We start from the raw sequence: 18,516 nt of genomic DNA on the forward strand, positions 1-18,516 counted from the left end.
AGATGCTGCCTGTCAGCCCTGCAGGAGCAGTGGCAAACCTGTACCCACACACAACTCTGAGCCACTGTTGCTTGTGTTGAGCAGTTCAGAACAAGGCTGGTAACTTCTGACTTTCAGAGATGCTGAACCTACTACATTTGCTGATCAGTCTGTAATTTTTCTTTTCTTTCAGACTTCAGATTTTTTCCACAAAAAGATCACATTCACTGATATTTTAGCAGGCATCAGCTCAGGGAGAGCCTTGTCCTCCCTGCTCAGGATGGGTTTTACTGTTTCTTCCCCTCTGGGATCACTGAAGCTGTGGAAGTTCAAGAAAGATGCCAGTTTTGCATTCCATTTGAAAATTGTTTTAATACTATAAAACTCATTTGTTCACATATTTTGTACAAAAGATGAGTTGTTTTCTCTTAATTACAGGAGAATCATTTCAAGCTTGAGAGTTCAGCTAAGTAGGTCCAAAACATAACTGGGTTCTACTGGTTCTGGAGGGTCCCAGTTCAGCTCACCCAAGGTCTCTTTCCAGTTTGCCTCTCACAGTTATGGACCACCTTGATGGAAAATACCCCACATCATCATTGACTCTTCGGAGGCTTGTAGTGAATTCGGCACCGCTCATTAAATACCTAAGACACCAAAACAGAAGAGCAAAAGTGAATCAGCCCCATCCAGGAAATGGGCACAACTTCACAGACAGTTCAGGCAACTACCTCTTCATGTAGCACCCATCTCAAGCTGCCCAGTTCTGAGGTATCAATAAATGGCACTTACCAAGACATCCATCTCCATTCACCTTCTCTCCTGGCCTTAGTAAATCCAAAGTTTGCAGCCTGATGTTGGGAGACTGCACAGCACTAAGTGTTCTCCCTCAGATAATGCAGACTCTTAATCCTGGCAAGCAGTTATCATCAAAAATACTGATTCCTTTTTGTTTTTAAAAGGGAGGGAAGTAATCGTTGGAAGGCTCCTGAATGGTTGTGTTCTGTCAAGTTCACTTTGGCATTCAAATTTGGGTGCTGTATTCCTGTCTTTCCCGAGCAGGCACATTTTACATTGGCATGACAGCCAAGAAGAGGGGCAAGGGCTCCTGGAAGCCACATGAACACTTCCAGTGATCTGCCTGCCTGTACCAATGGTGCCGCTCACTGCAAAGGGCACAGCACTCCTGCCTCACTCACCTCTGGCACCTTCTCTAGGTAAAATTTAATCTCCAGAAATGGGTACTGAGGATCATGTATACTTAACTTGAACTGATGCTGGTCTGCTCAAAGAGGGCAAATAAATGTGACTATTGAAAGTAAGGCAGTCTGAATACAAAGCAAAACACACAGGCTCCCACCAAGACTGCAGGTGCTTTTCGCAAGCCATTTAGTTATTTATCAGTTTTTATCTAAACTTGTCCAGAACAAGTCCTGAAAGCAACACAAGCATCACCTGCCACCAAGCTGAGGCTCTGGCAGGTGTTGGTTGTCCCACCACCATTCCCACAAGAGCATATTTTGCCAAGCTGTCCAGGGATTTGGAAGATCCAAGTGCCTGTGATCATCAGGATATGAAGTTTCATGAACTCTCCTACTGGCTTTATGTGCAAAGCGAGCGATCTTGTAATTTTGGGGAAGTTATCCAACACTTTATATAAATACATTGTTTCATGCTCTATCTTCCTAGAATCTTCTACAGCTGATCTTATTCATAGTTCACAATCTACAGCAACTTCAGCAAAAGTGAAGCCTGGAGTAGACATTAGTTACAGCATTGCTTCTCAACAATTTTGGAGTAATTTTCAATTACCTTTCAAATTTTATTTATTTTAAGAAATCAACATGTATTACAAACTGCTTCATACTGCAGAAAACAAAAGCTATAGGTCCTTTCATAGCAGCCATTATGTTACCACATGGAATAGACACGTCTGGAAGAGTTCAGATGAGGTAAAGGTTTGAGATCAGTGATAGGAGGAAACTGTAGAAATTAAGAGCAACAGCAGGTCCAATTCAGAAACATTTTACTACTAAATAAATCACATCATTTTTTTGTCCATTGTCTGTTAATGACATTTTAATGGCATATATGTCTAAAAGAATGCTGGAAATACTCTTTAAACCACTGCAAGGATCTCTAGTATGAAACAACACACCTGATTGCTTGCTATCATGCTAACTTTCAAAGGATCTTCAAGTTACTCTGCAACCTGTGGCAGGAAGATCAACACTGCAGTCTTACTAACACTGTCTCCTACTTTTATGACATTGGTTCACAGATCTCAGTGTGTTACTTAGGCCACTTAAATCCATTGGTCTATCTATGAAGTACTATTCTCATTTTTCAGACATTTTTCAGAAAAAGTAATGGCTGAGAAACCTTAAAATTCATATTACTAAAAAGTTTGATTTTGTTGGCTTTTACGTATTTGCATAAACCACTCCAATAATAAACTCCAATGTGGAGATGTTGGACAGAGACTAATGCAAGTCTTGTATGAAAGTCAGTTCCTGGTTTGGTATCATCCAAATTCCACTGCATAGATTTCTCTAAAGTAACATCCTTCTGTATGCCACTATTGCCAGTGTCAGCCAGTATTTAAAAAAAATGTTTCCTAATCAGTTTTGTCCAATTAGTTTTCAATTGTTTAAGATTAATGGAAAAACACAAGTGTACTTTCCAACCAGAAGTCTACAGTAGAAAAACAGCAGCCTGCACACCAATAATCACTTCCAGGTAACAAACTGCATTTGGTCTGCAATCATGACTGGCTCTAATTCCATCAGTGACATTTTTATGGGCAGCTAAAGGAGACATTTATCTGTATACTCAGGGCATAGTTCAGCAGAGTTGAAGATAAAACCAAGAAATATTTATCTCTTTAAGCCTCACTCTGAACATTGGCTGAGCAATACATTAGCAGGCTAAAGTACCCCGGCACCATGCATGCCTAAGTGTTTAAAAACTCTCAATCTTCAGGAAAAATTAGACAGTTCTGCCACCAGTAAAAGCTTAATGTGGCTAACAGAAACCTCTGGGATCATTATTAAATTTGGTGCTTCAGAACAAAGATTAGGGTGAGGGTTGTGCCCCTACAGTAGAGCTGCTGTAAAATATTTGCCCCTGGTGACCTGCAGCATGTTATTATTAGGGCTGTGCCATTGCTTAGTCAGATCTGAGTGGGTTTAAAATTAAACTGAAGTGCATGCTTAGGTTTTTGGGACAGTACAGAGGTGTACTGATGGCAAAGTATATGCAGAAAACTGTGTAAATATTCACTTCATCAGCCTGCACTGAGGTTACTGATGGACACTCAAGACATAAAGCTGTATTGGTTTTACATTGCTGCAATCTAGGGGACTAAAATCAAGAAGTAGGGATTAAAAAGGAGGTGCAGCTAGTACTAGCTATTTGCAAAAATTCTTTTTGCATTTAGAGAGGGAAAGAGGTTCTTTCTGCAGTATTGAGAGTTCTGAAAAGCTACATCAAACCAGAAAAGGATGCCAGATGTGAAATGCTGCAGTGACACAATACAGCTACCTCAGAATTTAAGATGTGTTAAAATCACCAGATAGACTTTGAGGCCATCGATCCAGAGGGTGATCTGCACCCCCTGCTGACACAAGAGAGCAATGACAAGGCTGCCCTTTGCACCAGGGAGTGTCTGTTCAGGCCTGAGAAAACCCCATCACAAAAAGCCTCAACTTCTACAGCTTCACTCTCCCCGGCCTCCGCTCAGAGCTGTGATGAGCACCAGATACAGGTAAATGTGAAAGACCCATCTCTCTGACATTGTTAGAGGTTGTACAAAGCTCTTCAGAGAAGTCACCACAGAAATGCCTAGAAAGTACTCAGCCACTGGCAAGGGGGAGAAAGGGAATAATCCACAGTCTTTCCTCCCCACTAAATCAGAAGCTTTTCTTCCCTTGGCAGTGTAACCGAAAAACTTTGATCTCTGCATCCAGAACTGGGAAAATTACTGACTTGAAGCACCTCCCCGAGCACTGCCGTCACCTATTTCTAGCTAACCTGCTTCATAAGGTACCAGTCCCACACCTCCAGTGCAGGACTGTCTGTTGGGACAGAACATCATCACTACTAAACGACTGAATACCTTCCAGCTTCTGTCGTTTACCACTTCTTCAACATTGAGCTCCGACTGCATCAATTTCAACTGCAGAAAATAACAGATAAAAAAGGTTATTGTCAAACATATCTCCCTGAAGCCTTCAGCATTTACTACCATTGCAACTTTCCAGCCAGGTGCACACCTCCTCTGATGGTGCAAACCAAAGTCCAAGAGCCTGGCCCTTCCAGTCAGCCAATGCTCAGGGCACACACAAGTCTGCAAGGGCACAGTGAAGGCAGACTCACAAAGCAAGCCTGGCAGTAGAGCCTGATTATTCATGCTCTATTCCTAAATAATGCCCATCAAGATTTGCTAGCAATTAACTAATTAACATTGATGGCTTCACAGGCACAAATAACTGCACCTAATTCATACATCCCGCACAGGGCTGGGGTTAGCTGTGCAGCCTTGAGTTGCCACTCTTGCACTATTAGAGTCATATATGAAGCTGGCAAAGCTAGGATCCAGCTAAGATCGTGGATTTAAAACCTAAGGTTATGAACAGACGCTCTGTGCTTCATTTGCCATCTAAGTGCACTGACCAAAAAGGGTCTGCAGTACGAGCACGCATTGTTCATGCTGTCTGAACCAGTTAATATTTTATGTCATCACTGAAGGACAAATCAGCACTACAGAGATGTAGAAGCTCTGGCAAAAGCTACCACCAGTACACAGTTCTTGAGCACTCACTTGACCTGTGAGAAGGACAAGAATCTCTTTGTTTCACACCTATTAGAAATCCCAAGGGGCAGATGTGACAGTTGTGTTCGGGTGATTTGGTCGAAGCAATAGTAGGAGATTTAAGAACCATCTGCCATTTTTGCCCAAATTTAGGACGCATTCTTGTTAGAGTATTTAACACAAGAGACTGAGTCAGAGTTTATCCATTTTCAATACATGGTTCCAATTAGAGGCCTGGTGAACAGGTGGAAGCCAAGACAGCAATCCCACAAAAAACTTTCCAAGTAAGATATCCAAGGACACAGAGTTGCTAACAATCATTGGATGCACTTTCTCCAATTCAACAGGACTTCAATCTGTTTGAAATAATAATCCAGCATCCAGAGTGACTGGACAATCAGGATAAGTCTCTATAAAATAAACACTCAGAGGATCTTTAGCACTTCAAAGAAACTACTGCTCCAACTTTTCTCATTCAGTGACCCAGAAGTAATAATTTTGCATGAAGTCTTCTAAGTTGTACATCTAGCAGGATGAGAGAAACACACATATCAAGGGAAAAGAGATCTGTATTGCAAGCAAGTGAAAAAATATTTGAAATTCCCACTCTTAAAACTAGGATGTGTTTTGTCAATATAGCTTTTCTGACTTGTAGAAAAAACACAACTGTGTTTTGAAGAGAAAAAAAACGCAAGGGTGATCTCATAAAAAGTTTCTGAGATGTTTCTAAATCAAGGATTGCTTTTAACATTTGAAGCCACCTTCAATCATTAAACACTATCATTGTGATCCTCCCAGTGTTTTCAGTGAGAGATTTCAGGCTCAGTAACTAAATGATTTAAAGAACTGGCTCTGTTAACAAAATTTATAGAAAATACTAAGCTACCACTCCAGTTTTCCAAACTAATATCCATGCTTGTTAGCAGTTCAATAAGTAAGGCTTTAAGGATTAAACTGCTCGTCTGCCACATGGTTCTCTCAGTATCCTTTTCCATATCCAAAAGGGGCCCTGGAAGTGGGGTGAGAACTTCAGTGGGGTTCCTTTCTTCACTTCTGATATTCAATCCCCGATGATCACCTCTGGTGAAGTACACTTTCCACCCACAGGCCAGAAGGTTGAGGGGCATTTGCACATTAGAATTCCATATGCAAACCTAGAAGTCTCTCTCCCACCATCACAAGGTCCTCCAAATATTAATCCAAGAAATACCAAACAGCAAAAAGATTGTGTAAGTGGAATTCAAGGTTGCATGGAAGCATCTTGTAGAGAATAAGTCAAGCTTGTGACTCAGTGGTGTCAGTCAGTGAAGGTTAGAATCCACCACGGTAAAGAATGTGTTTTTCTACAGCATTTGTATAAAAGAATCTCAGGAAAAAGGCAGCTCTCTGCCTTAAGGCCTTGGGAAAATAATTCTCACAAGACCCAACAAGAGTTATCAAGAACCTTGGAAAAGACTGCTTGACTCAGGATCCACCTCACGTTTCCTCTATCACACACTGGTCTTTCTGTTTGAGAAAGATACCCACTTTCTCCTCTACAAGTGACCTCTAGAAGGCTCCACCACTCACCTTTGTCTGCTCTTTCCTGAGTTGCTTTAATAATGCTGCATCTTCAGGGGCCTTTTCCCTCTTTTCTTTGAGAGTTTTCACTACAGCAGAAGTCTGAGAGATGCAGTTTTTGATGATTCTTTCTCTCTTGGTGTGAGCATCCATCAACTAAGTACGGAGAGAGAGAAAGTCACAGTGACTCATTAGAGAATAAAAATCTCCTAATTATAAGTTTAAAGAGACACTTTCTAAAGTAAATGGTATTGCTGTGCCCACAGAAATCCCACTGAATTCAATCCACATGTGGGAAACAACACTGCTTTAAGCAACAGCTACTCTCAACTCAAACTATCCTGTCATTCTTGCTCTTACCAAGTTGATCAAAAGTCAAAGGTAAACATGAGGAGTCTTGCAGAGCGGCAGGAAAAGCAAGCACCCTTTTAAAAAGATCGTCAAAGGATCAGTACTGCAGAACAGAAAACTTCCCTGCGTGGTCTTAAAGCAGAGCAGTGTGTGGAGATGTTAAGCAAGACAGTTAGGAATACATAAAGCAGGATCTACTAAAGCAGTGCTTTCCTTAGACACTGAGGATGCTTTACTGACCACTGCACATGACAGGGCGCAGGAAGGGAGTTGAAAGTCTAAGGCGTGCACACTCACAGACTCGTACAGCTCTTTACACGTCTGGCCAGGATCAACTTTCCCCACAAAGGAAGCTGTTGGAATTGTAGTGTTTAGTTCATGAACAATTCTATCATCGATTGTCCTCATCACCCTGAGCAGCTCCTGTGTTAAAAAAGAGAGAGAGAGAGATACTTGTTTATATCTCTCAGAAAAGCCTACTACAAAAAAAATTGCATAGTAAAGCATTTTAATAGAAATTAAATAGGATTCCTTACAAAGAGTTAGAAGCACACCAAAGGAACAATCCCACATGCAGAAGTATGTGCTGCAAACCATGGAGTTTCCTTGGCAGCAAAGGCCAGAGCAGGGTGAGTAACTGATGTCCCCTGAAATCCCCTGGCCCTGCAAGCAGCATGGACAGGCTGAAGAGCCTGTGCTCAAGTCCCAGTCCCTGCTTCCACACAGGAAACTGGGGGCAATCTGCACCAAGACGGCAAACCTGGGGGGAGGGTTTTAGGTTGGATCCCAGGAACAGGCTCCTCAGGGAAGTGGTCACAGCTCCCAGCCTGACAGAGTTCAGGATATGTTTGGACAATGCTCTCAGGCACATAGTGTGACCCTTGTGGTGTCCTGTGCAGGGCCAGGAGCTGGACTCGCTGATTCCTGAGGGTCCCCAGCTACTCAGCATACCCTGGGGTTCCGTGTTCGAGAAGCAGGCCGGTTCGCCACGGCCCCGCCGGCCTGGGCCCTGCTCGCGCCGCCCAAGGCACGGGTGGCACCTCACACTCTTAAACGCCGCGGAGGCGCCCACGAAACTCCCGCCGTCCGCGGGGCTCCCGCGCCGGAAGCGCTCCGTTCCGAGAAAGGGACCTGCGGGGAAGTGGAGGCGCCCGGCCCCGCTCCCGCCAGAGGGATGAGGAAAGGGGAGGGGAAGGCCGGATCCTGCTCCGTCCTGCTACATCCCGCTGCCGGCCGCGAGGAGCCGGGTGACCTCGCGCACGGGGCGCGCGCTCCCGCGCGGTCCCTCGCCGAGAGGCGGAGGGAGCGCGCGGGGCGCGGGCACGGGAGGAGGAGGAGGAGGAGGGGGAGGCGGCAGCTGCGGCGGCAGCAGCGCCCGGCCCGGCCCTACCCGCCCTGTGCAGGTAACCTGGAACTCGGCGAAGTCCTCGCAGCTCGCGGCTCCGCTGGGCGCCGCCATCCTGGATCGGCCGAGGGCGCGGCGGCGCCCAATCCGGCGGGGAGCCGGGATGACGCGCGGGGCGGAGCGGGGCGGGACCCGTCGGGGCGGGACCCGTCGGGGCGGGACCCGTCGGAGCGCGGCCCCCGGCACAGCGGCCCCCGGCCGTGCATCTCCACCGGCAGCGACCTCACAACCCCTTCGCCTCCTTCAGCCGCTGGGAGAGCTCCGGCTTCCTCCTGCGGAGGCGGTGCCAGCCCCGGCGACCCGAACGTCTCACGGAGCGGCTCCCTCCAATCGCGGGCCCGGGGCGGAGCCCAGCGGTGACATTGAACAGCGCCCAGCAGGCCCGACGCAGTGCTATGTGGGACCGTGCCGGTGAGTCATGGCGGCAGCAGGGAGTGACCGAGCCCCGGGACCGGGCTGGGGCTGCCGCCGGTTCGCCTCCTCCCCCGGGCCCCCGAGGGGCCGGGCCCGGCGCCCGGACGAGGTGGCCCCGGCCGACGCTGCGGCGGGTGCGAAGCCAAGCGTGAGGGGCCGTGTCTGATGGACTGGCGTTCAAAACAGTGGTAGAAGTGGTGCTGTACTCCGGTTTCTCTACAGAGCTTGAAAAGAGTCAGATTTCGTTGGGGGTGTTGCCTGTAAATGTAAATTACTGTTTTTTCAGAGCCGGGAGTGTGTTATACCTCGAAAGTCAAGGGCCTTAGGAGACACACCTTCAGATAGAATAACGAAGGAAAAAAAGAACTTATTTTATATTTTTGAAAGTGCCATTTTTGCCTTTCTGAGTTAGTTTGGTTGGGTTTTTTTCCCAAAATTTTCATTATATTAATTAATGCATTAGAAGCGCCTTCTTTGAAGTATGCGTTGGTATATAAGGTGCCCCGGCCTTTTCTAACGCACTGCAAAGTAGTTTCCTCTCAGTGCTAAAGATTCTGCTTTTTTGACTTGACTTTGTCCATGCTTTTGGGACAAGAGTGGTAGAATGCTACTGTGCAGTCCTTGAAATGGCACTATCCAAAGTATATCTGAAGCATATATATAGATGAGTTCCTGGAAATTGTGATGTGTAATGTGTTCTAGGAATTGCTGTTGTAGGACGTTATCTTGCATTCTTTTTTTTTTCTTTTTTTCCCCTAAATTAATTTAATTGCATTCACGTTTTTCTGTGTAAGATTACTGAGCAAGTTCAAAGCATATCTTATAAACAGGTTTTAATTTATTTGGTAGGCTCTTACAACTAAATCTGGTACTTCTTGTCTTCATTTGTACCTATTTCTTTCTTTTTTTTCCCCTCTTGTGTTAAAAAAAAAACCTCAAATGCTTCCACTGAAAAGCTGGCTCCCACTTTCTACTGCTCTGAGGGAAATTTGGCCTCTTTGCTTTCTCGGCTTTCTCTTCCAGATATGGCTGTTAAATTGCTGGGAAGAAATATTCCCTCAGTTCTGAGGATGACCGAGGGAGTGGACCTGAAGATAAGCAGAAGGCTGTGCATTAAACCCCAGCAAGACCTTCAGTCAAAGAGTAAGAGTCTTTGATAGAGTTGTGGAATGCTTCATGCCACGGAATACTTGCATATCTGTGCTGCAGTCATCTGAACAGGAATTTGGCTGACAGAGATGCTCATATCCCTGATTTTGTGAGAGTTCTGGTCTCTAGACTGAAAAATGGAGCATTAAGTTTGGTAAAGTCTTGTTTTCTAACAAAAAGCCAGGGGTCAATATTTCCCCTTGTGAGGAAATATTCACTTTGTAGCAGATCACCAGAACCTTATCTAGTGCACACTCCTCAACCCTGCTCTGGAACTGCCTGTTCAGCCCCACTGTAAACAATTCATTTTTAGGAAGGTTGTGTGAGCTAAAAGACTTTTGCAGTTTTTCAGAGTGCAGCCAGCACCAGCTGTTCCAAAAACTGAATGTGCACTGCAGGGAAGTGTCTGAATTGTTCATGTTTAAGGGTGGAGTTGGTCAGGGAAAGCTCAGGCTATAAAACATTTTTCTTACTGTATGTGGGACAGTTCTGTGCTCCCTGTATCACAGATTCTTTATGGTCCATCCATGCAGGAGAAAAGGAGCACACAGATGTGAAGCGTTTGGCATGACTGTATGTTAAAAACATGAATCAGCTGCACTGGGTAGGACAAAAGGTCTCCTTAAAAGTGTGATGCCTCCAGCAGGGGCCAATAAAGGAAATCCCTTACATTTTGTGAAGTGGGAATGGTGACCTACAGCAAGAACCTAAGGAAGAAACATCTTGGTGTTTAATAGTCCTCACTGAATGTTTTTCCCCCCAGAAATTCACCCGTTTTCGTGAAGCTGGATGTATTTTAGCATCCATCTTCTCTAAGAATGTAGATGTTAAAATTCCCTAAGAATTTCTTCTCTAAGCTAGTCTTGTGTTTTGAACCCGATATGCATTTTTTTATCATCTGATTTTCCTTTATTCAGTACCCCTTCCAAACCAAGTCCTTATTATAACCCACATTCCCAATGTCTTTTACAAAGCTCTGCTGGGCTGAAGAGAGCTTCAGTCACTGCTTTTCCAGGCCAAAGGGTCTCAGTCTGTGGCACAGTTTCTTACATGGTGACGATTCCATACCTGTGGCTGTCCTTGCAAGTGTTCTCTCTGTGCTCGTTCAATTTCAGCTCCCTCTAAGTATTTCTCATGCTTTTTGAAAAGCTGGAGTCACAGTTTTACACAGAGGCACAGTAATGCTTCTGTGTTTGTCTGTGAGTTCCTGATCACTGACACTTAGGCAGTTTTCTTTTCTGTTACTTGCCAAAACCACTGTGGAACCCCAAGGCTTTGCTCGGGTCTAGGTAATGGTTAATAAGTGAGGGTAGAGTCTGTCATTTATGTGTGAACTGGAATTGCTTCCTGTTTATGGACAAGGGAAGTCCTCAGGCCAGTTCATTGATGCTGCGTTCTGAAGCCCTGTGGCATTTTGGGCTCAGCCCTCTTCTTTATATTTTTTAATAACCTGATGATGTCAGCAAACTGTATCCACCCCAGTTCCAAGATAATGCATGAATCCATGAGGGAGAACACGGCCATACAGAATTCTGCATGTTGTTTGAAAGAAAAAAGCTGTCTATCTTTGCACTTTGTTTCTTAGATTTTAATGGTATGTTATATATTAAAAGCTTGCTGATACAATATGAATATTTTGTATATGGAGTTTGAAAGACTGACCTGAAAATTATGTGTCCAGTCTTTGCCTATATCTGTTTATTTATGCCTTCAGCTAAGAGAAAATCTTACACTGAAAAAGTTAACATTCTGTGAAGTTATATTGGCTTTTATTGTTACTTGCATGTTGGCTTTTCTTTTTTTTTTTAACCTTATTTAAATTAAATAGAAAAACAGTACCTTAGGAAGCTTAGCTGGTGGAGGAGCTTCTGCATATTTAGACCTGCAGATACAGAGGTTTTGGGAAGGATTTGGCTTTCCTTACATGGCTTCAGTTTAATTCATATTTACACGTTTGTTCATCTGTGATACACTTTTCATTCTGTAACTACCTCTAGCAATAATATTTAGAGTTTTGCATTGCTCACCCTAACTGGTTTTGTTACAGCTGATTATCCAGCCTCTCTGACTGCTGTTTTTGGTGGTGTTTTGTTGTTTTGTCTTAGTGCGTTTTGTTGGAGTGTTTTTAGGTCGATCTGCTTCGGGAGTGCCTGGGTACAAGCCTACAGACTGGGAGAAAAGGTTTTTGGTGTGGGCAGGCCATTTCAAAAAGGCAGAGGATATACCAGAGACTGTCTCGTAAGTGTCGCTTTTGAAGCTGTAAAAGAGATTTTGTCTATGCAGAAATAAGGTACTTGAATGCAACTCCAAAGTAACTTTTCTTAAAAGAAGTGGGCAGCTTGCACAGCTGAAAAATCTTACCCTGCTATGTTTGGTGTATTATCCTAGTAGATGAAATGACCTCAGCAATTCCCTTCTACTAAGATAATGTATCCCTCTTGATTTTTTTCTTCTTTTTGCAAAGGGTTGACCAGCATTTATCAGTTGTTTCATTAGAAAACCATGTCACATCAGTTCATTTTTATTCTTCTCTCACAATTACAAAGCTTTTTTCAAACATTAGTGTGAGCTTTTTCCAGTGTTTTTCATTATATGTCAGTATTTTGACACGGGAAACTTTCACATGCAGCTATAAAATAACTGAAATCCATATAAAGTATTTATTAATGATTATCTAAAGGCCATAGGCCAACTTCCTTTACTGTTGGAATTTAAACTAACAGTGGCAAGGCTCTCTAACTATATATAGTCAAAATTTCCCTGTTGCTGCTGAGTCAAAATGTCAAAGCTTTGTCCAGTGTGAGGTAGAAAATAAAACTGGATGTTCTGGTTTGCACACAAAAATAAAGATCAAACTTACCAACAATAGACAACTATTAGTTTAAAAAACACTCTTAGTGATAGTATAATTATCTTTTAAACATGTTCGTAATGCTTTTAAATACATGTACAGTAATTTCACAAATACAAGCCGCACCAATTTGACCAAAATTTTGGTGGAAACCCGGAAGTGCGGCCAATATTCCGGGGCGGCTAATACATTAACAAAATTCTAAAAGCTGCCAACACGGAAGTGAGAGCCCGCGGCAGCCCCAAGCCAAGCTGGAGCCCGGCCGGCCCCGGCAGAGGTGGGAAAGCCTGGCAGAGGCGGGGCCAGCAGTGTGGGGGGGCGGGCGGCAGAGCCTGAGCCAGCAGGGCGGGGCAGGGGGGCGGCAGAGCCCGGGCCAGCAGGGCGGGGGAGCCTGGGAGAACTGGGGCTAGCAGTGCAGGGGAGCATGGCAGAAGCAGGAAGGCCGACGGGTGGGGCTGCCTGGCAGCGGGGGTAAGCCCAGCAGAATCGGGGCCAGCAGCGTGGGGGAGCCCGGCAGTGCGGGGGCCTACAGTGCCGGCCAGGGCGAGGAAACGCGGCGGCGGTGCAGACGGGAGGGGGCGGCCGGCGAGCCTGGCGGCGGCGGCAGCCCTGCCGGCTGGGCGAGCGAACGCGGCAGCGGGGCGGTGCTGACGGGAGAGGGGGGCCAGCGAGCCCGGCGGCGGCGGCAGCCCTGCCGGCCGGGCGAGCAAACACGGCGCGGGGCGGCCGGCGAGCCCGGCGGCAGCCCTGCTGGCAGGGCTAGCAAACGCAGCGCGGGGCAGCCGGCGAGCCCGGCGGCGGCAGCCCTGCCGGCTGGGCAAACGAACGCGGCGCGGGGCGGCCGGTGAGCCCGGCGGCAGTGGCGGCAGCCCTGCCAGCCGGGCGAGCGAACGCGGCAGCGGGGCGGTGCTGACGGGAGAGGGGGGCCAGCGAGCCCGGCGGCGGCAGCAGCCCTGCTGGCAGGGCTAGCAAACGCGGCAGCGGGGCGGTGCTGACGGGAGAGGGGGGCCAGCGAGCCCGGCGGTGGCGGCGGCAGCCCTGCCAGCCGGGCGAGCGAACGCGGCGCGGGGCGGTGCTGACGGGAGAGGGGGGCCAGCGAGCCCGGCGGCGGCGGCAGCACCACCCGGCCAGCCCCGCCGAGCCGTGGCGCTGAGCTGGGCCACCCGGCCCTGTCGGCAACCATGAGCGGGCCGAGCCTGCCTGGCCCCGCCCCGAGCCAGTAAACCCCGCTATGCCGCGATCCTGTTACTAATTGGCCAATTTGTGAAAGCTGCGCATGGATTCTCGCGACGAACGAAAGTGCGGCTAATATTCGGGGTGCGGCTTATCTATTGACAAAGACAGCAACATTGTCGAGGCACCGGAAGTGCGGCTTATAATCCGTGCGGCTTGTATTCGTGAAACTACTGTATTTATTTAAATTAAAAACAAACAGTGAATCTTGCACTACTTGTGTAAGAAAATGATGTAGCTGCCCTCTTAAATATTTTCTCTATGTTTAGATGCACTGTATGGGAATTGAAGCTCCACCCTTGTATTTAAATGTATCACAATGAATAAATTTTGTTAAAAGTGGAATCCTTCAATTTTGTATTGAATCATTTTTCTTAAAACTACAGGAGTAAATTATTAAAACTTACTATCACTTCATATATTTTTGCATACCAAACATGTTATGAGTGTTTTTAAGAAAACAGAGTTAGCAGAGTGATTGATTTCAGTAGTTTATTGAAAGGACAAACCAAGTTCTGATAAAAGCTGACCATTTTTGCAAGTGCAAAAATTAGGGAATTATTTTTATTTAGACAAATAATTCAGCCAAATCTGAGAAGACAATTGAGAACTACAAAAGCACAAAAACTTGTTTTCCTGTTCTGAGATTAACTGTGGATTGTAAGAGCTTGTGATACAACTCAGTAATCTTGTAAAATGTGGTGAAGCAACCTATTTATTAAACAAATGTTAAACTTAGCCATTGAACTGATTTAAAATGCAAGTTATGTTTAGGTATCTAACTTTTGCTCTTGTAAATTCTTAACACATCTAAGGTATTTCCAAAATTACCTAGCAAACCTTTTAAAATCCTGCTGCTGTGCATTTCAGCTTAATTGCAGCCTGCACTCAAGACTTTCACTGCAGATTACTAGCAGAAGCAAATAACCTGGATGCTAAAATTAAACATTAGTTTCATTGTAGATGGATGTGTTTGTTCCCTATGATCAGAAATCTTGTACTCAAATCAATACTCTAACAAAAACAAAATTTCTCAGCTCTCAGGTCCTTGTGTGATTTACCACACTGAACTATCATGGATCCTTAAATATCTTTTTTTTTTTCCTTCCAAATGTAAGGGTCAAGATTCCATATTCACTCATGTTTATACACAGTAATAATTTCCCAGTTTGATTTAATACCTTCTCCATGTTAGTTTTGGGGCATAATTAACCTAGTTTGATGCATTTATTCTTTTCATTACACAATGTTGGTGCTTTTCCAGTCTTCTGGAATTTTGTCATGTGCCAAATATAATCAGTGAGAATATCAGCCCTCCTTGAGAAGGGAGTTATCTGCCCTAAATTCTGCAAGGATTAAATATACAAGGTGTAGGTCTTTGGTTATTGTGGAAAGCACTTCTAAAAAGCATTAATGCTTCATTGGCCCTCCTTTCATTGTTCTCTCTAACACAGACTTAAAAGCTGCTGTAACCAAAATGTCATTTGGGTGGAATGATCTTCAGAGTTTAACTCAAAATCTTTTGTTTTTACTCTTCACATGTACAGCTGGGAGGTGTTAGTAACTGCTATTCTTCTGGTGGAAGACTTCTGGTTTTTGAAAGATAACAGCAGAGTAAGCAACAGGTTTCCCAAAAGGGTGATATAGCTACTGATGTTGCTAGCTAAGCCCCCTGGAATTAAAAAAAAAAAAAAATTCAAAATTAAAACTCTGTCCAAAGCTGATGTTGGAAAGCTTACGATCCTCCACACTTCCTTAGTTTCTCAGGAAAGCAGCTCACTTTAAGAATATTTACTCCAGCAGGAGTGGAGACACTGGTCTTTTACCAAGTCCTATTCAGAATTTCTGAGAATTGCATTCAGCAGTCTGTGTTGTCACTTATTGCCCTTTCAAGTCCTGTAGCAGAGGAAGCACCTTGCTGGAAAATAAGACTGATCATAAATGAAACTGTTTTGAAGTTCAGGCAGAAGATGTTGCAAAGCTGTGCTAATGCTTCCCTCTGCCCAAGAAACTCTTAACTGCTAAAACACTGTATTTTGAGTTTTACCAGGCTTCTGCTATTGAGAGAAAAATGCATATTTTATTATGTTAATAGTAAAACAAAATTACAATGTGGATGAATTAATAATCACAATTATAATACAGATGAATTCTCCCTGACTTTGCAGATACTGGAAGGTGGTAATGAGCACAGAGGGAGCTGACAGTAAGGAAAACATTGTATTGGTTAAACCATTCCTCTTTTTCCTGTTCTTCCAGTAATGAACATACACACTTAAATCCTGCAGCCTTCCTTCTTTGCATTGCAGACTAGTGGTCTGCAAAAGCAGCATTTTAACAATTGAGTAACCAAAGTTTAAAAAGTTTGACCTGTTTCCAGCTTTGAGAGGAATGCCTCTGTTACCAGGTATCTCCCAAGGTACTTAGGGAATCAGCCTTTCCTGTTCTTGTAAAGCTTTGTGCAAAGAGCCAAGTGCTGTTAGCATTACACAAAACTACTCTAGGAGAAATTAAATAATTAGCCAAGTGAATTGTTCGGGTCTCTGATAATGAGTCTGTTCTTCTATTCTTTCTTCAGGCTTGAAACAGTGAGAGCAGCTAAGACCACTCTGCGTGTGAAGTTCAGCTATTTCATGATTGCCTTGACAGTAGTGGGATGTATCACTATGGTGGTCAGAGGGAAGCAGGTAAGCACAGATGAGGGCAAATAAATCTTCAGTTAAACTTCTTAGTTCCTCTATGGATTTTTAGTACTGTCTTGCTTTGGGGGTTTGGTATGTTTGTTTGTTTTGGGGGTTTTTGTCATTTTATCACTGAACAAAATTTTAGTAAATCCTCCTGGTTCCCCAGAAGTGACCCTTATTGACTAATTCCCATCAGAAAAAGATGATGTCACTGTTAAGATGCTTTCTTTAAAAAAAAAAACCCAAACAAAAACCTCTGAGCTTCAAGCATCTGTGTGGCAGAAGAGCTTTATTTGTTATGCTGCCTTTCTTCTGATGACAATGTTCAGGTCTGGTTTCTGTAGATTAATGTGTTCCACAGAAACCTTAAAAGTAGTGACAGTCTTAACCCCAGCACTGTGAGCTGTCACCTGACATTTCTGTCAGGATTTGTCTATTAAAATGAAAAGAATGCAGCACTCCAAAATGAAAAAGTAGAAGGATTTTTCCTGGCTTTAATAGCAGAGATCAAACACTGATGATTCCCAGAGCATTCTTCTCTGTACTGGACTAGTATGAATGGAAATACCAGGAAGAGAGGACAGCTGCTCTGAAATCCTTGTTTTCAAAGCAGCTGGAATTATTTATGTTCCTGAGATGACGTCAGTTGGCCAGAGAATAATGCCAAGGTTGCAAGTTTGATCCCTCAGTGGGTCATTCATTGAAGAGCTGGAATTGATGATCCATGTGGTCCATTCATCTCAAAATATTCTGAGAGTTTCTGATACTAACTTTTGATTTGTTTCTAGTATCTCTGTCTCGTGAAAATCAGATCAGTATTAAATACTGACCAGAAGCACAGAATGTATCTGCTAGTGCCTTGAAGAAAGGGTTTAATTGATTCTCAGAAAAGTAATTACTTTTAGCCAAAATAATCTCTCAATATTTTATTTTAACCCTCTTGGCTTCCTGGCATTAAAGCTGACAGAACTGTGCATTGGTAAGGATAGGTCAAGTATTTTGTAAGTTATTGATTCAAGTTTCAACTCTGTGGTAAGTGATGATCTTATTACATTGTAGGCTATGAAAAGACATGAATCTCTTATGAGCATAAACCTGGAGAAGAAAGCCCAGTTGAGAGCGGAAGGTGCATCTCCTAAACCGTAGAAGAGGAAATGAAGTGATCAAGGACTGGGGTAGAAAAGCAAAGTCCCTTTCAGTACTGAGAGCAGGATATTATCACATCTTTCCTGTACATTAGTTCTGTATGCTCATGTTCAAGAAAGAATAAATAAGTTGTCTTGTAATCAATAAAACCAGAAATATATACTTTCTTTTCCTAATAACAGGCCCTTTCTTTCCTAACTCTTTTCTTCATGGTTCTTGGACAGGACACACGAGCACAGTGGATAAGTAATGTAATTGTTTCCCATGTGCTGTGCACCAGACTAAGCATCTTTTCAAGTACTGCAGAACCTGTACTGAATTCTTGGTACCAATCCCCTGCATCGTTCTTACTTACCACTTACAGGAAGGTAACTGTAACACCAAAGAATGGTCCATTTGGTTTCCACTTGCACATCCATGCTTCTACAAACAAAATACCTTCACTAGCCAGTCATCCACTATCACTATTTCAGGTTTCCTCAGCAAGAATGGAACTGTATTTATTCTGTATTGGTACTGGCTACTTCAAATAATCCACATGTTCCTCTTTGTGCAAGACACAACAATTATTAAGGGTGCCCTTGAGCCAAAAGTTACTGTCTGACTTGCATTAACATCAGCAAAATGAAAGGTATTAGAAAATCTAGTTCCCTGGTCCAGGTCCTGTTATTCTGTCTGCATTTGTTTATGTGAGGGGTAACTCCCTGTGAAGAACTGCCTGCTTTCAAGAAACGAGGAAGGAAATGAAGAGGTTAAATAGCATTCCAGAGACCCTTGGTGTTGCAGCTGACACCTAAGAGTGGTCCCAGCAGAGCTGGCAGTGATAAGGAGAGAACATCCAAGTGAGGGAACAGAGATGACAGTTTTGAGGAATACTGAGCAACAGCTTCAACCTATACTGTAACATTTACTATTTAGAGGCACATGAGTATGA

At 44.1% G+C, this 18,516-nt stretch overlaps 2 protein-coding genes across 4 annotated transcripts; one reads left to right on the forward strand and one right to left on the reverse strand.

The window, feature by feature from the left end:
• Positions 1–331: 331 nt before the first annotated feature.
• Positions 332–8,237, reverse strand: MIX23 (mitochondrial matrix import factor 23). 3 transcript variants are annotated; one of them, XM_033052390.2, is made up of 5 exons: positions 8,109–8,237; positions 6,998–7,123; positions 6,359–6,505; positions 4,094–4,153; positions 332–623 (listed from the first exon to the last, which is right to left on the reverse strand). In XM_033052390.2, exons 1-5 carry the CDS (start codon positions 8,157–8,159, stop codon positions 573–575), a joined length of 435 nt encoding a protein of 144 aa, XP_032908281.1. In that variant the 5' UTR covers positions 8,160–8,237; the 3' UTR covers positions 332–572. The 3 variants fall into 3 exon arrangements, with proteins under 3 accessions (XP_032908281.1, XP_032908280.1, XP_032908282.1); XM_033052389.2 differs by having other exon boundaries at positions 8,091–8,194; XM_033052391.2 differs by lacking the exon at positions 8,109–8,237 and adding an exon at positions 7,237–7,900.
• A 15-nt stretch (positions 8,238–8,252) lies between these two features.
• On the forward strand, positions 8,253–17,744 carry FAM162A (family with sequence similarity 162 member A). Its single transcript, XM_033052393.2, has 5 exons — positions 8,253–8,516; positions 9,543–9,662; positions 11,774–11,906; positions 16,331–16,439; positions 17,496–17,744. Exons 1-5 carry the CDS (start codon positions 8,501–8,503, stop codon positions 17,580–17,582), a joined length of 465 nt encoding a protein of 154 aa, XP_032908284.1. The 5' UTR covers positions 8,253–8,500; the 3' UTR covers positions 17,583–17,744.
• Positions 17,745–18,516: the final 772 nt, after the last annotated feature.

This window comes from Catharus ustulatus, chromosome 2 (genome assembly GCF_009819885.2).
Source record: "Catharus ustulatus isolate bCatUst1 chromosome 2, bCatUst1.pri.v2, whole genome shotgun sequence".
In the NCBI taxonomy this organism is placed as follows: Eukaryota; Metazoa; Chordata; class Aves; order Passeriformes; family Turdidae; genus Catharus; species Catharus ustulatus.